The following is a 24,434-nucleotide window of genomic DNA, read 5'->3' on the forward strand; positions in this document are numbered from 1 at the left end:
CCTAAGGCTGAGATGCGCCTGAGGCCCTTCACAAAGGGAGTGTGGCCTCACAACCTTACAGCCGAGAGAGGACAGGGGCAAGGACCAGCCTAGGCACTGGGGGAAGAGCAGGCCCTTCACATTTAAGTTGGGATGATGATGATGACGATGATGATGATGATCTTCCTCTATGCTAGACACAACAACCCGTGAGGCAGGGACCACTGTCATTAGGATTTTACAGATGAGGAAACTAACAGGGCTCAATCCCGTTCTGCCGCAGATGTTGGGAAGGAGGGAGGCTCCTGTTACCAGGACCTAGATGGTCTCCAAAGGACCCTCACCCCCTTTGCGGTGAAGAGGAATTGCCCAGAGGCAGGGATGACTTTGGGAGAGTCGCAGATTAGGCATGAATTAGCATTGAATTCATCATAATTCAATTCTGTTTTGGACCATCTGATTATCAAAGAGAAAATCTCTTAGATTTCTCCTTTAAATAAGAAACAGAGATCCTTCGGGCACAGGGCACATTCATAATTTTATTTACATTTTTATTGTATTTATCTTTTTTAAAAAAATATATTTTATTGATTTTTTACAGAGAGGAAGGTAGAGAGATAGAGAGTTAGAAACATCGATCGGCTGCCTCCTGCATACCCCCTACTGGGGATGTGCCCACAACCAAGGTACATGTCCTTGACCAGAATCGAACACGGGATCCCTTCAGTCTGCAGGGGGACGCTCTATCCACTGAGCCAAACTGGCCAGGGCTTATTGTATTTATCTTTAAGGTTTTCTCGATTTGTGGTAAATGATACTGATTTTCCACTTAAAGGAATGATGCAGTTTCCTTTAATTTTTTTCAAATAAGTGATTTGATTTAAAGGGAGGGAAAGCACAGATAGGAGGATTCTGGGTTCTGAGGGCCCCTATTAATTCTGCTGATCAGTTTGGCCACAGCCAGCACGGGTGCAGCCCTCCCCTGCCCCCACCCCGACCCCCACCCCCCAGAGCCCTGGGCTGATTCATGCTTCATGCCTTTCTTTGATGCTGCCTTTTTCCTTGCAAACTCTGAGGAGCTCCTTAGAAGGAGGCATCCAGATATAGGGGGTGGAGGCTGGGGGGGAGGGGTGGGGGGGAGAGGGGAAGCTCTGGTTCTAGTTCCCCCCTTCCCCGTTTTTTATTGCCCCATTGCATGACCAAGTCACTCAACCTCCCTGAACCTTTTTCCTCATCTGTAAGGTGGTGGCAAAGCTGTTGGATAGTGGGTGCTGGGCATTGCAGGGGTGATCTGCCCAGGACTGCATCCTAAAGTCCGCAGGGCAAATGTCACATCTCCCTCCTGACCTGAGGGGATACCTGTTCCGTCCTTGTTCCCCGATAGCTCTGTGCTTTATGTTTCTACTAGAGGCCCGATGCACGAAATCCGTGCAAGAGGAGGCCTTCCTTCCCCCAGCTGCCGGCACTGGCTTCCCTCTGGCACCCGGGACCCAGGCTTCCCTCCAGCTGCTGGCAGGCACCTGGGACCCAGGCTTCCTTCGCAGCCCCAGCTCCATCTGGAATGTCGGCAGGTCAGGTCTAATTAGCATATTAAGCTTTTATTATGATGATGTTTTCTACCTGAAGAGGTTGTTAATGGCAACTCCAGGGCAGCAGGGACCACGGCCCAGCTTGCTGACGAGAACACAGGCCATGTCTAGCATACTGCAGGCGCCTCATAAACGTCACAGCATGAGTGCTAAGTCAACACTGAAATTGATCTTATCTGTCTCTCTGCCTGGAAAGAGAGATAATCCTAGAGATTATGAGACTGGTTTGCATTCCACAAATGGCCAAGACCCAGCTGGCCAGTCCCTCTCATTCCTCTCTCTCCTGTTATGTAGAAAAAAGAACACCAGAAAACAGTCTGATTTTTATGAGTTTGTATTATTTCAGTAATTTGAAAACAATTTAAAATAAGTGGTGGGGAGAAACAACTCTGAGCTGGGCACCTGAAGACCCACTGTGTGACCCCTGCAGTGGAGCCCACATTTGGGGCCTGTCTCTCTAAGGGGCGTCTTGGGACACCACCCTGAAAAATCACGTCATGGCGTGCATGAGCTTTGTGAAGTGCTCTGCAGATTTATGCCATTATCTTTCCAGAATCGGTGTTTTCTTAAAGCAAATTTTAATACCCACTCCTCTCTGGCTTAAAAGCTTCCAAAGACTTCCATTGCACAAAAAATAAAATCCAAACTCCTTACCACGGCCTACGCGGCTGCCTGGTTCGGCCTCTGCCCACCTCTTGCTTCACCTGGTATGACCTACTCCTCATATTTTGTGCACCAGCCACGCTGGCTTGAAGCTCATCACACTCCACTTCTACCTCAAAGGCTGTGCACATGCTGTTCCCTCTGCTTGGGATGCTTTTCCCCTCCCTTTTCCCTTCCCCGACCCCCGCCACTCAATCCCTTCTTTTGTGACACAACTCAAACTTTCTCACGGAATCTTCCCAGATGCCCCAAGAACAGCACATCCAATAGAATTTCCTGCAGTGATGAAAAGTCTAGATCGGCCCTGCTCAGTAAGGCAACCACTAACTACCTGTGGCTAATGGCACTTGAAGTGTCTAGTGTGACCGAGAAGCTAAATTTTTAATTAATTCAAATTTCAATGTAAATAGCCACACATGGGTAGTGGCCACCAAATGGGACAGAGTGACTCCAGAATAATTCTGTGCTCTCCTGTTACACTCATGGTTTCTTATATTCCTTCATGGCACCTACCACAGCTTGTAATTTATATTTAGTTGTGCAGTTGTTTAATCTATTCCTTGATAAACTGTGTTCCAGACAAATGCTTTGTCTGTATTGCCCACAGATAGCTCCAGCACCTGGCATGGGACCTGGTACTTAGCAGGTTCATCAACATTTGTTGAATAAATGGATGGATGAATAACTAAGTAGTGAAAGGAGATAGTTGCATAGCCTGGTGTCCCTGATAATGAAGTGCAATAATGAAAAGAGTTAGCCCACAAGTCATAAAAATAAGACAAATTCATGCTTATAGGAACCATACATTCCCTGTGCATAAATAAGCCTCTGTACGTGTGCAGGTGTGTGTTCAAAAGCATGTGTGTTTGCAAAAGTTTGCATTTGTGTAGCCGTGTGTACACACACGCATGTCCACGGGTCTGCATGTCGGGGTAGCGAGGTGACTGAGACACATACACAATCACTCCGGAAGGCAATTTCTAAGTCGTTACTTTTATTTTGAAAGATTTGTCAAACTCCGCATCAGGGCAAGAGTCTGCATGATTAATAAGAAGCAGCTTTTTCATGAAATGCTTGGAGGTGAACGAGTTCTCAGCCTGTGAGATCTGACCATCCATTGATTTTGAAGTTTCTCTTGGTTAGTAGATGGAAAACGGGAGAGGGGAGGAAAGGAGAAACATGCTAGAAACCAAGGGAAAGACCCCTCATTCAAAAATGAAAAGAAGAAAACAAAAAAACAACCTCAGAAAACAAAACCAATTCACTAACTCCACTTTTTCTATTTTCCAACGTTCTACACTTCACTCCTGATTTTGGCTTGCCTGGCTGAACAGCATCCCAGTCCTGCCTCTCCCAGCAGCTAGGAGGGGAGATGCCCTGTAGCATGTGGTGATTCACCCCCAGAGGCTGGGTGGATCCAGAGAACTGGTGGTCCACTGCTCCCAAAAGTTTGAATAAACAGCCTAAGGTGTGGGGGGAAATGGCACCAAAAGATGAGGGGAATGGTGAGGAGCTGCGTTTGAGTGAGAGCTTACATGCTTTCAAACACAGCCCCGGGCTCTCCCTGCACAGCCCCGGGCAAGCAAGACTGGTTACCTGCTGTTCCCTGGGTGGGTTTCCAGGACTTCCCCCACCCCTGGTCCTCTAGTCCCAGAAACATTCCTGCCTACATCACGTGTCTGTTACTTCCTTTTGCCACCTTCAGGCCACGTGGGGAAGACCCCCACCCACCCCACTGGCAGCCAACACCCCGAAATAAAATTGACACAAAATCTGATTGGTGAGCATGGGTTTGAAACAGAGCACTCAGAGCAAATCTGAAGATGCAATATGTGTTGAAGGCAGATGTGAACAGGTCAAAGTCCCCACCCATTTGCTACTAAGACGATGGGGGGAGAAAAATGGGACCGTTAGTGGGTGAGCAAGAGGCAGAGTTACCGCTAAGAATGTCATGATTTGGGTTACAATTTCCATCTTTAGCACCGTTAATGTGTTCAGTTACGTCTATATTAGCACCTTGTCCCCAGGCAGAACAATAAACCATCCAAACATTTTAAATTTGGGGGGAAACAGGGAGGGGAAGGTTAAAGAGAGAGGATCCGGTACTGCGGACGGCGGTGTGGACTTAGATCACCAGATCCTTGTCGATATCCTCTGCAAATGAGAAGAGAGACAGAGTTAGACACCAGGCCGTGTGCACAAGGCGCGTTTCCCGAGGAGTCGGGGATCCCCCACCCCCAGGACCAGGGCCAGGTGACCTTCCAAGGTCACCCAGGAAGTCGGTGACTGAGCACTGTAGTCTCCCTGTCCCTGTCACTGATACACAGGCCACGTTATGTTTCCTCTTTCCACTCTAGGGACCTGCCAGTTCCCTAATCGAGGCAGAGTGGGCGCTAATGCTAATACTCGAGGAGGGGAGCGAGAACGAGACGGCCCAGTAGACAGGAAGCCCTGAGAGAGCGAGGCTCACCCCACAGGGGGAGCGGACAGGAGTTAACTCGGCAGAGAGCAGAGCTGGGCAGAGGACAGACACACAGATGACAGAAGAGGGGAGGGAGGCGGAGGACAGCACCCCTCTGCTCAGACACTCACTCTCCTTGATGCCGAAGCAGCCGGCCCACTCATCCAGAGCGATGTACTTGTCGTTGTCCAGGTCACAGGTCTCGAAAAAGCGGGTGGTGCAGTGCTCCATGGGGATGAGGGGGGCACGCAGTGGGGCCAGCTCGGTGTGGGACAGGTACCTGCAGGGGGTGAGGAGGAGGGGGGTGGGCAGGGCCTTAGGCGTGAGAAAGCCACTGGGCTGCTGTGGGACTTGCAGAGTAGCACTGCCCCACCTGAGCCTCAGTTTCCCCCTCCATCAGAAGGGGAGGCGTGGACCACAATGTCTAAGGCCCTTCCAGTTCTGAGGTCCCATGGGCTCATAACAAAGGTCTCTGGGTGCGTTTGTTTCCTAATTGGCCAAGAATCGGGGGCACAGAAACTTCAGATGAAAATTTCAGCAGCTCTGCTATTGGTAGATCAAAGTCTGGTATGAAGCCACGCCTGTTTTCTAGGGACACATATTTCTACAGCAAATGCACAAAAAGAGTCTAAAAAGAGTCATCAAACGATGACAGTGCTGCCTTCTGGGGAGGAGTGTGGGAAGGGACTGGGACTGGCAGGGAGGGCCAAGGGCCTCTAACCTTCCCCACAGAGCTTTGTTTATGTGGGATGTAACTGAGGGAGGCCTTCTCTTTCTCACCCCTGTCCCCGTCCCTCTTCCTCCCGCTGGCCTTGACTCCAGAGCTCATGTAGGATTTTCCCTCGTTCCTCAGAGCCCTCAACTGGTTGTCCTCAGAACACTCTTCCCAAGGGGGTGCAACGTGACTCCGATTTTCTCTCCAATCCCCAGACCCTCGGTGCCCCACCCAACTCATGGAAGGAACCACAGCATCTGATCTGGAAGGAACACCCCTCCCCTTTGTTGTGTATCTGCGGGTAAACTGAGGCCCAGGGGAGGGGAGGGTCCCGGGCAAGTCACCCCGCAGCTCCGGGACAGGGAGAGAGGAGGCTGGCCCCGGCTCAGGCTGGACCGCTCTTCCAGACGCAAGTCCTCACCCAGAAACCTCCCTCCCGGCCCCTTCCCTGTGGTGGGATCCGGTCACTCTGCCCCAGCTCCAGATGTTCCCCTCACTTTTCCCCTCCCGCCCCCGGGGAGTGACACAGTTGGATCCCAGCCACGGGAAGAGCCTGGGAGAGAAGCAGCAGGGAGTTCCCAGAGCTCAGGAGACCCCAGCCACGGAGATCACCGACAGGGCGGGCAGGCTCCGGGCACAAGGGCCGGTGCCCGAGTGAGAGATGAGCCTCCCGGAGTCGAGCATCCCAGGGCACAGCAAGCTCCCCAGGCCACGTGTTTCTCCAGGAGCAGAGCAAGGGAGGGCCAGGAGCTTCGGTGAGGGTGACTACCCCTGCTCGGCCGCAGGTGGTCAAGCCCCCGCCTGCACCTTCCGGAGCGTCTTTACCTTTTCCCTTCCATTGTGAGGTCCAGCTAGACCATCCCCAGAGTGTGCACTCCTGGGGGCAGGGCCCGTGTCAGTCCTATTACCGTTCAGGCCCCCGCCTATAGACTGGGGCACATGGACCCCCAGGAGCGGCTGTTCACTGGCCCACTGCCTGCCTATTCTGCAGGCGGTTACACAGCCTTCATAACTCATTGGGAGGAGAGGCAGGAACAATCAAACCACAGGCTGCGATGTGATGGGATTGCCTTTGTGAATTGTTATGAACTCCCAGGGCCAGTTTGCCCTGTGGGGCTGGGTCTCAGGGTCTTGCTGAAGGACTGCGGGTGTGCAGGCTGCCCCACCTCAGGCCGCGCCACCCTTCTGGAGTCTGGCACTCCTTCCCTGGAGGAATGGACGCCCAAGGCCAGCACTCACAGGGCTGAGGAAGGACTGTCAGGCTCCGCTGACTTCCGCCTCTCCTGGCTTATGGGGTGTCTATTGCTTTCTTCCCCCCAGTTCTGCATCCTTTCTCAGGACGCCTCTCCTGCCTGCCCCAGCCCCAGGGCACACTGTGGGCTCCAGGGCTGGGAGCATCAAAGGAGGCTGAGAGGGTTGTTGGCCGTACCTAGTGCTCCTGCCAGCTCTGACCCATGCCTGTGCGCTCTGGGGCCTGGCCTTACCCGTCAATGGGGTGCTGGTCCAGCTGGCCGAACTGCCAGTGCACCGGAAAGATGTACATGTTGTAGTTCTTCTCGAAGTCCCGGGCCAGCAGCTCCACGGGGTGGTCTCCAGCCTCCAGGCGCTTCTCGTTCTCATGGATCTTCTTCACCTGTGGGGCAGAGACACTGTGTGACAGAGGGCATAGGGACACTGTCCGGGCCAGGCAGAGTTCCCCCGCCCCCCTGCCCCCCCTGCCCCCCGACCCGACAGGAGGCCAGAGCAGGCCAAGCCAAACGGTCAAAATGAGGGGAGTGGCATAGACGGGGTATCAGCATCTCATCCACGAAGGTGGGGGCCTGGGTGATCCCCAAGGGTTCTTCACAGAGACACTGATCCAGGGGCCTGGGAATCTGCATTTTGTCAATACTCCACATGCTTGATGTGTCCATTGAAGTCCATTATAGTTCAAGAGCCACAGACCAGAGGGAAATGTACCAGGGTTGTTTGTGTCTCTTGTTAACAGTGAGCTAAGCCCAGTGAGCAGCAGGTCTCTTCATTACAGGACTTCTCAGAGCCTTGAGGTGGGACTGTGCACATGACCCTCCACAGGCAGCGAGGAAAAGTCTGCGTTAGCGCCCGGGATAAGGCACCTGCCAGAGCAGGCATGTAGGCCTGCACCTGCTGGCCCAGCTCTGGCACTGGGACTGTGGATCTCAGACAGGCTGGGGCCAGCTCGGGACCAGGCAGGCGCCCTGGAAAGAGACCACTTACCCGCAGCTTCTGCTTCTCGGTCAGGAGGTTGTTGTCCTCATCCCTTTCGTACAGTGTGACCAGGACGTTCTTGAGCCAGTCCCGCATGCGCAGGGGGAACTCGGTCAGCTCGGAGTCCAGGCAGGGGGGGATGTCTAGGGTCCAGAATACCAGGGTGGTCAGCACAGACTCCAACTCTCCCTGCCTGGGGCCAACAGGCTGGCTGGGCCGCTCTCCCCACCCTCATGCCTTCATCCTACAGCTGCTTCTATCAGTGACCTTGGCACAGTGGCTCGGCCGCTCTGGGTCAGTTTCTTCACACCACACGAGCAAAGGCCAGGTGTGGGGAGAACGCTCTGCAAACCGAAAAGCTCAAAGGCATGTCTGCTGCTCCCTTGGTTTTGACCTTGGCCTTGACCTTTCTGAGGGTAATGGCTCACTCCAGTGGCTCCTGCACCTTGCTGAGTGATGGGCCTAGGACCCAGGCTGGTGATGACAACCACTGGGAGGTGTTTGAAGCTGGAGGCTGAGGAATAACTCTGTCCACAGGCTATGCTTAGCGGCAGTGGGGGGAGTGGGGTGTCAGGAATGTTTAACCAACAGAACATTCTTAGTGATAATTATTCCATCCTGGTCTTCGGAACTTAGAATCCCAGAATGTGGCACCTGGAGAGTTCATCAAAGTCTCCCCTCTTCCGTGACTTATTAGTGATGAGCTTGGAGAGAAGGGACTTGCTCAAGGCCATGTTATCAGAGCCTCATCCAGCATCCAGGGCATGTGGTTGCCTGGGGCTCAGGGGCCTGTCTTTCCCTCATCCTTGGGCCCTTGGAGAGCCTCTCGGTGGTTAGGACCACTGTCTCCTCACCCGCAGCTGGGGAGGGAAGAGCAGCTCGGTGATGCAAACACTGGGAGTTGGAGCGAGTGAGCAGCAGGCCCCAGAGGACAGCAGGAGCCACTTGGTAAAAGGCTCCTTGCACACTCCTCGGTCTCACTGCCCAAAACTCCTACCAACGTTCCCCCTTGTCCGGCCTGTGCCTTCTCATGTCTCACCCTGGGCCCCATAACTGGAGAGGGGGGCTGACCACGGGAGAGCCTGGGTCTCCCTCCACCTTTCTGCATTCTGCACACCTGCGGCAGGTGCATGGCTCTCTCCAGGGCCATCTGGGGCCAGAATGTACAGACACACAGCGTGGATGTTGTCTTGGCCGGGGAGCAGATGTGGCCTTGGGTGTTTCAAATGATAGGGAAGCTGCCAGCACTGAAGGAGGCACCTGAGCCAGCTGAATCTGCACCTGGCATCACTGACAGAAAGCCAGACAACCCCCTGGTATTTCTTCCCCCAAACACCTGACTCCCAGGTTTCTAGAATGGGTTAATCATGTGTCTTAAGCAGCAGATAGGAATATAATGGAGTAAGAGGGCCAAGGGTCTGACAATACTGAGTAGCAGGGGCCTAAGGGGAATTGACAGGCATACCTCTGTAAGCACTCAATATTTTCAAAACACGTTATAGAACCAGGTGGGACATCATCTTTGCTTTATAATGTTGGAGCAGGAGAGACTCGGGTTAGCCCTACAGAAGAACTTCCTCATCATTGGAGAAAAAACATTCTCCCTGCTCTTGTGCTTTCACAACGGCCCAGTCGTTCCCGGGCGATGTCCTGAATGCAGAGCTGAGAGGAACCTGCTCATGGACAATCACCTCATTTTATAAACGGAAACCCCGAGGCTCAGAGAGGGGAGGAGATTTGCTGGAGATCTCACAGCACAGGGGTGGCAGAGTCAATACCAATGCCAGTTCAGTGCTCTCTCCCCAGATGGAGGCTGGAGGGCCCAAGGAGACTCACATTTGCAGGGTCCAATGTAGTCCAGGTGGAGTTTGTGGCCCTTCTTGGTGCCCTCCAGGGTGCACTTGGTGGCAAAGAAGTGGCAGGAAGAGTCGAAGGTCTTGTTGTCGTTGCTGCACACCTGTTGGCAAAGCATAGAGCACCTCACCTTCACTCCCAAAGCCTTTTGCTGGTACCACCCTCCTCGCCTATCTCAGAGATGGGGACCCTGAAGGCCACCCTAGGAACCTTGGCAATTAGTCCAAGGTCATATAGTGAGTTAATGGTGGGGCTGCGACAAGAATTCAGTCTTGCCCAGTCGGCGTGGCTGAGTGGTTGAGCGTCGACCTGTGAACCAGGAGGTCACGGTTCGATTCCCGGTCAGGGTACATGCCTGGATTGCGGACTTGATCCGCAGTGTGGGGTGTGTAAGAGGCAGCCAGTCAATGATTCATCATTGGTGTTTCTATCTCTCCCTGTCCCTTCCTCTCTGAAATCAATAAAAATTATATATATAATTATTTTAAAAAAAAGAACCCAGTCTTTGGCCTCCAGGCCAATGTTCAGGCCATGCTGAGGGCCATGGTTGGTCTCTGAGCAGAGGCACGACTGAGTCGGGGCTGAGATATGGGAAAACTGGAGGATGTGGATGGGGTGAAGTAAAGCTGGAGATGGCAAAAAGGCAGAGTGTGCAGAAGAGTTAACCCGGGAGGCTTTTGAGACTGGAGCTGCTCAGTAGAACCACCAAGTTAAACAGGTTGCTGGGCAGACACTGTGTGTTGGGAAGGGCCCAATCCCCCGGCCCCGCCTCACCCCTCACTGCTCACCTTTTCAAACTCGCCAATGGGGGCAGGGCAGCTGGTGGGGTCCTGGCACACGCACATGGGGGTGTTGCTCTCGTCCAGCTCGCACACCTTGCCGTGCTTGCAGTGGTGATTCTGGCAGGGGTCTGGGAGTGCAGGGCATGTAGTCACACCACCCGGCCTAGCACATCCTCCCCAACCCAATCCAGTCCTATCCTTGGGCAGAAGCCCTCGCCTGTGCCCCCTCACCCTGGGCCTTGGGCAGCTGAGCTCTCCCCTCTCTTCTGCTGAGCCCAGGATTGGCATTTAGGGGAGCAGTTAGCTCAGTCTTGGGATTAGACAGTCAGTCTGAGATCATGTTCAGGCACAGTTTGGGGGTGCTATAGGCTCAGTCTAGGACCCCGGGATGCCATATGGCTCCCCTGAGGACCGAAGCAAGCACTGTGTTCTGAGCTCTCGGGTGATCGATCACAGTGAGGCATTTTTGGATTCTAGAATAGACTCTCTAGAACGATGGGGGAAGTCAACCATCATGGAGCCAGGAAGCTGCGAGGCCCAACAAAAACGGCTGGAGAGGCTGCAGAGGAAAAGGGAGAAGGGCCCCGAGGCCACAGGGAACAATGGAGCCGCAGTGCCTGGTAAACACCGGAGGAGGTGGACACGGAGGGGAAGGAACAGGATTCAGTGGACGCCCCTGCGCCCAGCAAAGCTCTGTGTCCTCAGGATGAGAGCTCATCTAGCCTTTCCTCCTGACGCTTGACTTGGGGATTTTAGTCGTTTTATTAGACGCCTGCTCTGCGGGGCACGGGGCCAAGTGCTCTTATGCCTTATCTCCCATCCTCCACAGCCCTGGGGCCAGGGCTGCCTCTGCATCATTTCCTGTGGGGCCTGGCGAAGCTGGGCCAGGAGCTAAGCAAGCAGCCCCAGGGTGCTCGCAGAGGGGCCCGCAACTCGAAATGCACACGTGGGTGGTTTTGCCTGCCAAGTCCACGCTGGAGATGGAGATGCCAGTTCGGTGGCCTGGAGCCAGGGGCCCTAGATATCTCTCTCTCTCTCTCTCTCTCTCTCTCTCTCTCTCTCTCTCTCTCAACTCCAGATATGTTATGCCAGGGATCCAGGCCTCGTGCCTGCGTGAAAATCACGTAAGCTAAGGAGTGTGGAAGGTGTGCTCAGGTCTGCTCCTGTGTGGGGCCTGGGCTCAGACAGAGGCCATCGTGGAGCTGGTGGACCAGTGACCCCGTGAGAATGCGAACCCCCCTTTGGAATCAAGGAGAAGAGCTGAGCAGGGAGTGGCCCTTTCCAGCCGAGGAACCTCCCTTCCTGCCGCTCCCAGCATGGACAGCCTGGCTGCACAGACCTTTCCCAGATTCCAGAGAATATTCCCAACATTCAAGTCCAAGCCGTTTCTCCTCCACAGCCCACCCTGGAGGGAGGACGCCCCCCACCCCCACCCCTGCATTTCTCTGGGAAGGAACCTCATGTGGGCTGTCCCCACGCCCAGGCGGCAGAGGGCAAACACTGGATGTGACAAAAATGGGGAAGGGACCTACTTTCAGCCACCACCTCCTCCTCAGCTTCCACAGCACCTTCCTCAAATTCTCCTACTTCCACCTGGACGGGGTTGGCTCCCACGGGTACCTGGGTTGGAGGGAGAAGAATGAGACCATTGGCCCCACCCCCACCCCAGACCTGGAAGAAAGGGCTGGAGGGGACTTGGCTGAAGCTTTAGGTTCCCACAGGGGATGGTGAGATGACAAGCCGGAGAGCTGTGCTGGGCCCAGGTCACCGAGAGCACCAATGCCAGCTCCAGAATTTAGACCCAACCTTACCGCCCCACTGTGCTGGCTGTGCCCTGGATTCTATCCAGCAGCATCTGGGGCCACCGGAGTGTTAGGGCAAGAGGCAGTGCCAAGCCCTCTACCCCTGCCAGCAACACGGGCAGCTCCCCTTTCAAAAGCTGGATGTACGGGGAGATTGGGTGATCATATAAGAAACATGGTTCCACAGCTTCAGAAATTAAAGCTTTCAAAATTATAGCTCCCCCTGCAGGGTTCCACTGAAGGTTTGGGAAGCACCCGGGAAGCTGTCGAGATTGAAGGATGTATAGGGTTTCCATCTGGGCTATGTGCACAGCAGGGACAAATGTCCTGATCCAGTGGGACACCCACAGAGCCCGTCTGGGGTCCTCAGGGAAAGCACGTGGAGCAGGGAGGGGCGGGGGCCCCCACCCACCTACCTCGGACACCTCAGCCACCGTTTCCTCCACCACCTCTGTCTCATCAGGCAGGGCTTCCTGCTGCTGTTGGGAAGAGAAAATGGGGTTCAGAGAGGTCAAAGCCAAGGCCAGCTTCCCCTCTGCACTGCCTCCGGCCTGGAGCAGTGAAGCTGGGAGCAGCTCATTGGAGATTTCCAAGGCCGTGCCTCAGAGACCGCCCCGGGTAGGACAACCTGGCAAAAAAGAAGCCAGACACGGACCCCATGGCACACCGAGCGCCTCCTGGTCATGCTGGCTATCTGAAGTCTCTGTATAGCTTTGGTTTGGAGCGCATTCCCACTGCTTCGACTCCAATAAAGTCTGCAAACCACAGGGGCAGAGCACCGCCTCTCATGGCAGATGGGGAAGCAGACCCCGAGGGGATGGAGGGCACCGTGGATCTGCACAGATGTCACTCTCTTCCCCACAAGTGTGATATGATGTGATGATTATTAGGCAATTCCTTCTTGCCATGTCAGCTTGGAGTAGGCAGAAACAAGATAACATGACTTGGAGACCGCCAGCTGGCTGGGGCTGCTTCTAAAAAGAATGTTAACCTTGTCAATTGCCAAAATCTACCTCCCGATCAGGATCGCCAGGGTCTGCCATCACTCATGACGAGAGGATAAGGGAGTCCCGGGTTGAAAGAAGCTATTCTTTCTGCCTGCCCACCTTTCTCCGTCCCTCCCCTGGCCAAGGCTTCCCCTTCAGCTTTAGACAACCGCCCTGACCCTCTGCATGCAGTTCTCGGAGGGACCGTGTCAGTCAAGGGGCCCCGCACCCTCCTGGCCAGGACAGGCCCAGGACCCGAGCTCGGCCAGACTGGCGCTCCTCTTTTTTTTTTTTTTTTCATTCATAATCTTGGCACATTCTCCCAAAAAGTGAAAAATGTTGGAGCAGATCTATTCAGATGGCAATCTCTCTGAGACTGTCCATTAGTTCTTACCTCCCAGGTCCGGGAACTTCCTTTTTCTACTCCTCCCCAAGGCCTTTGATTTTATAATCTACCTCTGTATCCTTTCTCCCCCTAATTTAGTCAGATTGCAGTCTGTTGCTTGCAACCAAAGAGCTCTCACTGATTCGAAAACTGACCCACCCCCTCCTTGTGGCTCGGCTCTCTTCTAAATCATCCCCTCAGCACCGCTCCCCTCGGCTAGAATTGCTCATGTGGCACAGTGGTCTCCGCCTTTTAAAGCAATCCTGTCTGCTTCTGAGAAACTGACCGCTAAAAAGCTCATCTCATCACACGGAAATCTCTTTTCTCCGGAATCTCCACTAGTGGTCCTCATTGCAAGTTTTATCCTGAGCCTATTTAAAAAAAATCTTTTAAAAATATAAAACAAGTAACTTGAGATGGGGAAGTGCCTGTGCCCTCTGAGCATCCAGGCTGGCAGGTTCGATGGCCCTGAGCTGGTAGCGGGAGGTGAGCCCAAGCAGAGATGATCTTTAGTTACTTACAGGGGCTGCCAAGGCCCTGCCGGCCAGGCAGAGGAGGAAGAAGACCCACGCCTTCATGGTGCTGGGAACCCTGCGGGAGAGACATTTCAGTGAGTAGGCGGCTTCTGATGGAGGGTCCTTCTGTTGCTGAATTCCAGTGACACACAAGATAATTTGTTATTTTTAAGTCTTTATTTATTGATTTTTAGAGAGAGGACGAGAGAGAGGAGAGAGAAAAACACAGGCCGACACTCTAACCAACTGAGCTACCCGGCCAGGCCTACGAGATAATTTTGGATGTACATGTTATATGATAGCGAAAGACGTGGAGAAAGCTGCTTCTACTCAGTTCTCTTTCCACGCTGATCACATGGAAACGTCTTAGTTGATGCGGAGGCACCTTTAGCACCTAACACTCATCTACCTTCCTTTTGGCCAGAGAGCAGGCCCTGGCTCAGAGCCTCCACAGGAAACTATTTCCAGCTAGAATTCAACGAAGTCGTTTTGTCTTCTTTGTATTTATTTTTATAGCTTCCTTCTACTGATGACAACAGTACACAGATTTTTCCATTTATAGTAATGATACAGAGTCTCCCTTCTCATTACATTTATTTTAAGTTTTTAAAAGGTGATCAGGAAGATGATTGGCCAGTTTGGACAATGCTGAGCCAGATCCTGTCCAAGGGACCTTCAGTCCTGCAGTTCTAGAATTAGTCCCCTGTCTCCTCCTCCTCTTCCTCTCCCTCTTCCTCTCCCTTCACTTCCTCCCCCCCGCCCCCCCTTACCCTCTGCAATGGGAGAAGTTAGCAGGCAGCAACCTCTTGCCAATCTGAGACAATGAGATCTACACTGTAAAACAAAGAACAATGGTCTTGGGCCTGTGGAATGTGAGGGTGGCCGCACTCTCCTCCGTTCTCCCCAGAACGGACAGCTTGTCTCTGGATCCTGTAGGGAAGCTGACCAAATGCGAACATGTGCTGCGTGTTCTCTTCCCCCTTCGCAGCTGAAGGGTGCGCGTTGGATCTGGGAAGCTCTCCTGCCCTGGTCTCTGCTAAGACCTCACCCCTTTGATGCTGAACTCCTGACTCCCGTGACTGGTAGGATCTGGAAGCAGGACCCCTTCCGGCGATTCCGTGCCAACTGTGACACCCCTAACAGCGGGTCCGTGGAGAAGACATTTTGTTTCTTGTTCTCACTAAACGTGCTTCCATTTTCAAACTCTTCCTTAGACTGATCTAAATTCGCCTCCGTCAGGCTTCGCCTATTCTACTCTCTTCCCCCTCCTGTGGTCAAACAGAGCAAGCACAGCCCCTCAGCCCCGAGCCGCTCTTGGACAAGGGGAGCAGTTGCCCTGTCTTCCCTCTGCCGTCTCCCCAAACCTCCAACTCAGGCTGATCATCCCTGGTTCCTTCCAAGACCTCTCAGCTGGCCAAGCTCCTTGGAGGTGTGGGAAAACCACTCGGCTTGGAATGAAATTCAGGGGTTCTTATTCTACCCCAATGGTGTTTTGGTGAGTTGGCAAAGTCCTTCATCCTCTCTCGGCCTTGTTGCCCCCTTCCTTTAACTGAGAGAGTTGGACTAGGTGACCTTGGAGGTGGCAACTAGCCCTTACAATGCCACAGGCACACGCTGGCTTGGTACCCAGCGTCAGCTCCGGCACCAGCATCTTCACTTGGACTCCCGGACAGTCTGTGAGTCGCAGAAGCAGGCAGGAGAGAGCAGAGTCCCTGACGCTCCTTCGTTGGATTAAAATAAACACAAATCTCACCTCCTATTTCCTGGGGTGTGCGTAATAAAAAACTAACAGAAACGTAAAGGCATGGACCTGGGGCCTTGGCTCTGCTTCCCCATGGCCCCGACTCCCAGGGAAGTCCCGTCTTCCCTTTCCAGGCAGTTTTGGGAGCGTTCCCCCCCCCCCCCCCCCCCCGCACACAGTGTAGGCTTGTTCCTCCAGGCCTAGAGGTGGAAAATCTCCCTTCTTGCCTCCCCATTTGGACGACACAAGTCAAACACCTCCTGCATGTGGCTTCTGACGGACGGAGCAGGAGAGAAAGCGTCAATGAGGGACTTGTCTGAGCTGTCTGAAGTTGAAGGCCACCATGAGACTGTGGCTAGGGCACAAAAGGCACCGTGTCTGGGCTCCAGTGACAGAGGGGTGCGGTCACTGGAGACAGCTCAGCCAGGGCTGGAAATGCAATAAGCTCGGGTTGGAGAGGCAGGAAGACTGGTCTCCAGAGTCCGTGTCCTTCTTCTGAGCGGAGGAACCCTGCTGCCTCTCCGACCAGAGGAAGGCTGTGGGACCTGTCCTGCCTCATCACCTCCTGCACTTTCCCAGCGGCACGCTCACCCTTTCTGCCTCCCCCGTCCCCGGCTTCGCAGCCAGAAGAGAAAAGGATTCTCAATCCTGCCGTGCTTTATAGTAAAGGCCTCACGTACACGCTGTCCCCTCAGAGCCTCCGACACACGGCAGGCGGACAGGTATGGGAGGGTCCTAGGCCCACTTTCCCGGTGGGGAGTCTGTGGTTGAAAGAGAGGAAGTCATGTAACATCCAGGTCATGGAGTTGGACAGGCCTGATAGGGATGATGTTCTGGAACTGGTATAGAGGTGGGGGAGGAGTTCAGACAGTGAAAGCATTAAGAAAAGGACCCAGCCTGGCCACAGTGCCTCAGTGGTTGAGCGTCGACCTATGAACCACAAGGTCACCGGTTCAGTCCCCAGTAGGGGGTGTGCAGGAGGCAGCCGATCAATGATTCTCTCTCATCATTGATATTCCTCTCTCTCTCTCTCTCTCTCTCTCTCTCTCTCCCCCTCTCTCTTTTCCTCTCTGAAATCAATACAAATATATTTAAAAAAAGAAAAGGACCCACAATCTTGGAGAACGAGTTGTTTTCCAAATGTTGGGTCCCGCCCTGCGCCACATCACCAGTCCCAGGCGATGGGACCGAGGGAAGGGGAGCAGCCGGGCTGTTCTTAATGCACAGCCGCACCCCTGCAGAGCCATCAGTCATCTCCGAGGTTCTCTAAGGCACCCCTGGCCAACGAGGCCAGGCGCCCATCCCGCAGAGCTCATGGGGTGCCACAGTAACCTCAGCAAGGTCAGGACACAGGGTCCAACCCCGACATTCAGCTTCTCAGCTGTGCACACCTCCTTTGCTAACCAAACCGAGGCCTGGTGAAAATATAAACACCTTCATATAAATGGCCAGTAGTCAGTGAAAACTCCCTTCTGTGCGTCTCTTGAGTTTGTGACGATGCCTCTGTTCATCTTTTCACAATCCAGCATCCCACTGGGGCCTCATGGCCTGTCTTTCTACCCTATGGCCCAGGCGAGGGAACTGAGGCCCAGGGCGGGAAGGACCTGCCAAGAGCCCCTGGTAGTGAGTGGCAGGGCTGAATGAGGACCCACAGCCCCATTACACCACTGGCTGCTCTCCACCTCAGCTTCCCTTGGCGGCCACTCCCTCCCGGGTGTTCACCTGAATGGGGCCCAGCTGGGCTGTGAACTGGCCGAGGTGCAAGGAGGAAAGGTGGCCCAGGCCAGGAGAGGCAGAGGAGGTGTGTTTCCCTTGGCCGGGTGGTCACCAAATGCAGACACCGCTCCCCCCACCCCACCGCGGCCGCCACCTCCTGTTCGGTACATCAAGTCCCTTCCTTTGCCTTTATTTGCTCTGGAGATGGCTGAGAACCCGACCCTGGCTGCCAGCAGGACCTGAGGCTGAGGTCACTTCTCTCTTTGAAAGGACTCTGGGGATGGAAAAGTACAGCCAGCCCCCCAGTTCATCTCCCTCGCACATAAAGGGCTTCCTCCGGGTCTCCCTGGACACCGAAAAGTTGCTGAACGTCAGAACTGGGGGGAATCTCAGAATCACAGGACTTGGGAGACGGAATGTACAGGTTCAAATCCTGGCTCTGCTACTTAGCAGCTGCGTGACCTTTGAAGAGTGACCTTCGTTCTCTGGGCCTCAATTCACTTCTCCATCCGTAAAACGGAAGTAGCTCACCTACCTTGGAAAACTCCCGGGTGATACACATGAGGGAGTCCATTGCTTAATGTCATCTGGAAGAGCATCTTAAAACCCAAGGATCCCAGAATCTCCACCCCCCTCAAGAATCCAGGGCAGGAATCCCAGCTCTTTGTGGCCCAGGGAGAAAGGCAGTCAGGCTGGAACAAAGGAGACATTGCTCCTCGGGGTCCAGGGGAAACCAGCCCCGCCTCCAGGCTGGCCTCTTAGTTGGGCTGCTGACGCAGAACAAGCATCTCGCTCCCACTGTTTGGCTTGGAAACAAGGCTTCCAAAAACACACGTTCACGGTAAACAAGCTCAAAGAGAGGAAAACAAGTCGAGAGGCTAAAAAGGAACCCGTGAGCCAGGCCTGCCAGGGAGCTGGGACTTGGAAAGAGAGCCGAGCCATGCCAGAGAGGCGCCACAGCGGCCCGTGAGGCCACCCTGGCACTCACAGGCCGGGGAGCCGCACTGCCACCGGAGGCGACGTGGAAGCCGGGAGTCCTGAGATCGAGTCTTGGCGATGTGGCCCAGCAAACTTAGGGAAGGCTGCCGTGTGCTCTGGACCTCACCTACCCACTCATCTGCACAATGAGGAGGTTGTTTAGATCAGTGGTGCTCAGAATTATGGTTGCCAGAGAGCCCTTCCTTCCCTGCTGAAGTCCAGCATAGGAAACAGCTAAAACCCCTTTGCATTTGTTGAAACATGTGAATGTATTATTATCTATTCACTAAATCAGCTTGAAATTAGAAAAGAAAAGCCAGTTAAAGTGGAGTGTAGACAGGGCCGGAAGCCCTGCACACTCGGACACGCCTGAGGTGCCTCGGAGTGTCGCGGGGTGCCTATGAACACAGTTTGAACACCCTGGGCAAGGTGGTCCCTAAGGTTCTTGACTTCTGAGTCAACTCTGGCAGCGGGTTAGGAATATCACCTCTCCCACCTTGCCCTCAACTCCGCTTCCACTCCTAATATTTCTTGCTGGAAGGGAAGAAGGCAGGGAAATTTTTAGGGTGTGATGGGTGCTCAAGCTTAGGATTGAAGGGGTTCTGGGGCAACTCAGAAATAGGCCCGGGGTTTGAGCCTGGAAATCAGGCATCTACCATGCCACGTTTCACCACGGTTAGGAGGAGCCCAGGGGTGGAGCTTCAGGCTCTGCTCCTTGGCTCCCCCTAGGGGCCACTGCTGTATCCCCGTGACCACAACTGGAGGGGATGAGAAATAACATCCACATGTCCAGTCCTAAAGATGGCAAATACGTGGCATATATGCCCCCACCTGCTCCTCCTGTGCGTGTGGCAGACATTACTAATCAATGACATGACCTTTCCCCCGGAAGTCCAGAGTGGCATCTGAATCCTGAACAGTTCTTCTGGGAGCCACTATCCTTGGCTTGTGAATTTCACAAGCCCTGTGATGAAAGCTCTTTGTCATGTTTCTGGTTTTAGCAACAGAAACCTTGAGGATCAGAGAGGGGAAACAGCTCACTCCAGGTCATACAGCAAGCGGGTGGCTGAGCCAAACTTCCAGATGTTAACCTTTTTTGGTTTTGTTTCCTTTGTCATCTGGTCAGTCTGGAATCCTAATGCCACAGCTAACACATGATTTAGAGGGACCTCCTGATGAGGGAGGTTCATACCAAGCTTCTGAAGGAACCCAGGTCCAGAGAGAGTTTGAATCCCACCCATATTGCCCCTCCAGACTCCAGGCTCTATGGCTTGAAGAGTGAGAGCAGAGTTAAATTCCTGTCTAAGACACCTCCTCCTGGGTGAAGAGGAGGCTGCTTTTCTAAATAATTGTGTCAAGTCACTGCTTGCTGACTCTGGCCCTGCTCAGCCCGGCCGTCCCTGATTCAGGACTGAGGTTGGGAGTCAGGCTCTGTGATGGAGAGGAAAGGTAGCTTCCTGAATGCCCCTGGTCAGAGAAAGCTCAGCAGCTCCAGCCTCCCTTCCTCCCTCCCTCCCTCCTTTAAAGACAGAGGCTGGAGAGGGAGTCAGCAGGAAGCAAAGAGCAGCTGCGGATTAGCCACATCAGCTGCCCCAGTGACAACGCCGTGGGGGGCTGGGATAGGCCATGGCAGGCAGCAAAGGAGAGGAGATACTGCTCATTATCCATGGGGCTTGTTGCATAGAGGGAGGTGTGTGGATGTGACAACACTGAACAGATGAAAAACAGAAAAAAAGCAAGGTGATCATCTGGATATTTCCAAACATCTGGAAGGTTGGCTCAGACACTTTGCTGTGTGACCTTGAGTGAGTTATTTCCCTTGCTGAGTCTCAGTTTCTCTACCTGGGAAATGTAACAGTGATCTGGTGCTGTATGGATGGATGGATGTAACGTGTCTGTCTTCCCATCATGCCCTATAGTTGTGTCTGGCTGCGCACATCTGTATGTGGCTGCAAATGGCAGTTGTGTTTGCACGCCTGCCAGTGTGTCTGGGTAAGTTTCCTATGGACTGGGGACTTCTGTGTGAAGCTGCCCCTGTGTGCCTGTGTGTGTGTCTACCTGACAGCGTCTGTCTGTTTCGGCCTGTCCAGGTGAGGGTAGAGTTTGCATATGCATCAGGATATTTACCTGAAACCTGTCTGTGAGACAAGGTATCAGGGATTTGGGTGCATGACCTCTGGGTTTGCTCATGTATTGATCGGCATTTATTTTTGGCTGTGCCAATAGGTGCCTATTGATGAAATAATGGGTATACTCTGCATCCTTGTGTGCGTGTGTCTGTCCCTGTTTATCTCTGCATACTTAGCTAACTATCTAAATAACACCCAAAAACAAACACTCTCCTATTTATGTCACATCCTCAGCTCCTGCCTTTCTCCCACCATCCTTTCCTATTTATAGCTTGTTTTCAGCAAGAAAAGCTGCTCTTGTGAATAGCGAGCCCCAGTCATACTACTGGCTGACAAGTCTCTACAGATGGATGAAGATTTTATCAGGATTGTTATGCAACCCAAGATGCTATGGCCCCTCCTGTTGTTTCCTTTTCAACTTTGGGAACAGAGGGTGTTAAAAAAGTAGGCCAGCTCTTCCTTCTAATGAAGGCAGCATCTTGGATTTCGTTTTGCAGGACTTCAGAGCAGGAAGGGCTACTAGAGACCATCTAGGCTAGATTTCCCGTTTAACAGGTTGAGAAACGGAGGCCAAGGGATGGGAAGGATCTGTCCCAATGTCACTCACTGTGAGTTAGGACCCACCCCTGCTGGTGCCTGGACCAATGCTCGGTCAGCACTGGAGGATACAATACTCTTGGGAAATACTCAAGAAGAGGCCCAAATCAAAATGAATCTAAATAGTGTATTTTTAAAATGACTGTCTGAACTTTTAGTAAAGGGAAGTTGTATACAACCCCCAGGATGATGGAGCTGCCACACAAAAAAATAAAAGCTGGGGACGATTTCACCAACCCTTTGGATGCCATAAATCCATCAGTTCTAAAAATCCATGCAGTAGGTGGGGGGCCACATATTAGCAAGTGCTTCCCTGCGCCGTATCCCGTTTCGCCCATATAATTTCCCTGCCAGGTGGCTGTTGCTACTGCTCTTTAACTGAGGAGGAAACGGGGCTCATAAAGGAGAAGTTACTAGTTCAAGGTCAAATGGCATCTTCTGGGCAAAGGTGGAACTAAAACTCAGGTCTTCAAGACCCTGACTGGGAAGCGTATCACAGCCCCATAGCTGCCCTGGGGTCCTGGGGGAGCAGCAGGGCAGGGCCTCAGCCTGCTTTTTTAGTTTTGGGGTCGCAGTGGAGTGGGGGACATTCAGACTGAGCCTGAGGTACTCTGGAGTGTTCCCAGCATCCCCTCCCAGCCAGCAGGCAGAGACCCTGAAAGGGGTTACCGTGGCAACTCGCATTCCTCCCACAGTGAGTCAGGCAGAGAAGAGCCTTTCAGTGGGTGGGACTTGGAGAAAGTTTCAAAAGTTGATTCCTTCTCCAGGCACCCCCCCTTCCACCCCACCCTCCCTCCCTCCCTCCCTCCCTCTCCTCCAGGCTTTGTCGATGTGGCAGCTGATGGCTGAGTTAACTCTCTCTTCCCCCAACCATTTCTATTTCAAACTGTTTCATCCTCCTGCAAATATACATGAGCTCCCAGTCCCCATCCACTCCACCTCCCACACCATGCCCTCTGGCTATTTTGGAGGCCGTGCGTCCATCTGACAATATTTTCAGGCTGTGAACAACCTCTTGTGCTCTCTCTATTTCTCTCTAACACACAAACACACACACACACACACACACACACCCTGCTGCCCAGTGTTTTAAGGGGCTTGCCGATGCCTTGAAGCCCATTCACAGGGGACTCTGTGGATCCCAGCGTAAGAGACCTTCCTTTGAGAGTCTCACAGGATGTCAGGTGCCCCACAGCCCCTCAAGGCCAACCCTTACTTTACAGGCAGGGACACTAAGTCCAGAGGAGGCACTTACCCACGACCACACACAGGACGTGTGCCTAACGTCTGCCATTCTGCTTCCGATGAGCTTCTCACGCTACCATCAGCACTTGGGGTGTATAGACACTCAGCCCTAGAGTGTGGCTGATGAGAACATTGTCTGTGTTCTGTGCAGAATACTGTCCTCTCCGGGGGGAAATGTGCGCCTCTCTGTGCACTTCTGAGCAGACTGGGCTTCCTGGAAGACCTGCCTCAGTCCAGGGCCCCTTTTCTCTCGGTGCCCCCTGGGCTCAGGAAGCCCACCCCTCCACCAGCCAGCGGGGCCAGCAGGGAAAAGACCTAACACCCTGAAGGCGAGGCACTGGTCCTCTGTAGGGTTTGGACTTCTCAAAGCCGGGAGGTGTGGAAAGACTGCCCTGGAACCTTCTCGGTCTTGCCTTTTCCCTTTCCCCTTCTCAGCACATCCCCCCCACCCCCCACCCCCTCACCCACACACGCACCCAGCAGCGTACCTTAGGCCCAGCACCCTGGCTGGATCATATCAGACGCCTGAGTCTAGTGGTTGTCTGTGTTTACACCCCAGGAGCCCAGGGGGGAGCAATGCCCAGCCCAAGACACGGGGGCCTCTGGAATCAGGGTCTGTGTCTGGGGGTGGGGATGTGGATAGGGAGAATTCAAGGAAACAGGAGCCTTCCGGAAGGTGCTAATTAAAGGTAACCCCCCTCCCCCCCTTTAGCCTTCTGGAGATTAGTTTATTGTTCATGCAAAGTCCCTTTTAGAAAACAGAGCCCCTCACCAAGACCCGAGTCCTGGAAGTTTCTTCCCCTGGAACGGGGAGCCGGGCAGACCCTGGCTGCCGGCCGGTCCCTTCTGCAGCTGTGACCAGATCAGATTCCCAGGGAAGGAGGCGGCTGCCACATTTGCAAAGGGAGCAAAGGGGACAGGCAGGCAGCCTCTCAAACCAGAGCCACACAGAGTGGCGACCCCCTCCAGGACACAGTGAGATTATTTCCTGCAAACCTGGAAGTTGCACTGATTGCACCTGAAAAGCAACAGGCTTTTCAGGGAGTCCGTGTAGCCCCTGCCCTCAGGGGAGCCCAAAGAAGATGCGCACCCGCTTCCCCGACCCAGATCCCTAGCACAGCTTCCCTCCCTGTGCAGGCACTGGAGGGGTGAACCGGGGTGTCGGATGTAGAAGGGAGAGGCAGGGCAGGGTCGTGCATACCTCAGTGGCAGGCAGGCAGGCAGCAGGCTGAGTGCGCTCCGGCAGTCTGAAGGTCTGCGGGAATGTGGAGGGGTTTAGAGCGGGGCAACAGGAAACCACTCAGAGCTCGGGGCTGGGGAGGTCCCTCCCCCTCCTCTGTCTCCTCCTTCCCCCGCCCCTACCCCACCCCCAGCCACAGCTGTCTCTGTCTCCCATTTCTCTCTTCCTCTCCTTGTGGTGGGCTGTCCTGGCCAGACTTCCCAATGCCGCCGCCTGCCTCCTGGGTTCTGGGGCTGCTGCCTAAACGGACTCACCGAGTGCCAGGGCTGGAAGGACCTCAGGAGTCACCTAGAACAGCCTCCTGGTTGTTCAAAGGGGAACCGAGGCCAGGAGGGGGCAAGGGATTGCCCAAGGGCCCCCAGGGGCAGAGCCAAGGCCAAGTGTCTTGATTTTATGACAACAATCTTCACAGGAGCCCAACCAACATCAGGCCATGCCGAGAAGGGCAAAGCAATTTAAAGGCCTTGTGTCTGCGACAAAGGCAAGGCCAGGAGGACTGGCCTCTGTACAGACAAGAGAAGCTGCACACTGGTGGCATCCTCGGTGAGGATTTGGTATATGGTCTAAAAAAAATCACTGTTGAAGCAATAAAACAATTTAAAAAAATAAAATAATTACAAATAAAAAAAATCACTGTTAACTCTAGTTACGTCACAAATAGACACATGAGAGGTTGGCTTTCTAGCTGGGAGATCTGTGTCATCCGTATAGAACAGATAAGGTGATCGATGGTATTGAAAATAACCAGAGAAGTAACAGTAGCCAAGGTTCTCTGAGGCCTGAATGATCTTCACAGCAACTCTTTGCCCTGGATATTGTTATCATGCCCGT

At 53.6% G+C, this 24,434-nt stretch overlaps 1 protein-coding gene across 7 annotated transcripts; it reads right to left on the minus strand.

Moving 5' to 3' along the window:
- Nucleotides 1–3,204: 3,204 nt before the first annotated feature.
- On the minus strand, nucleotides 3,205–24,031 carry SPARC (secreted protein acidic and cysteine rich). Of its 7 annotated transcripts, XM_081093505.1 has the most exons (11): nucleotides 23,858–24,031; nucleotides 23,565–23,618; nucleotides 13,964–14,033; nucleotides 12,488–12,550; nucleotides 11,802–11,889; nucleotides 10,276–10,397; nucleotides 9,470–9,590; nucleotides 7,643–7,776; nucleotides 6,892–7,040; nucleotides 4,824–4,972; nucleotides 3,205–4,385 (listed from the first exon to the last, which is right to left on the minus strand). In XM_081093505.1, the coding sequence occupies exons 3-11, from the start codon at nucleotides 14,018–14,020 to the stop codon at nucleotides 4,357–4,359; spliced, it is 912 nt and encodes a 303-aa protein (XP_080949631.1). In that variant the 5' UTR covers nucleotides 14,021–14,033; nucleotides 23,565–23,618; nucleotides 23,858–24,031; the 3' UTR covers nucleotides 3,205–4,356. The 7 variants fall into 7 exon arrangements, with proteins under 7 accessions (XP_080949631.1, XP_080949630.1, XP_080949636.1 ...); XM_081093504.1 differs by lacking the exon at nucleotides 23,858–24,031 and having other exon boundaries at nucleotides 23,565–23,783; XM_081093510.1 differs by lacking the exon at nucleotides 23,858–24,031 and having other exon boundaries at nucleotides 12,488–12,540; nucleotides 13,993–14,033; nucleotides 23,565–23,624.
- Nucleotides 24,032–24,434: the final 403 nt, after the last annotated feature.

The sequence above is a fragment of the Myotis nattereri genome (genome assembly GCF_964212035.1).
Source record: "Myotis nattereri genome assembly, chromosome: 5".
NCBI lineage: Eukaryota > Metazoa > Chordata > Mammalia > Chiroptera > Vespertilionidae > Myotis > Myotis nattereri.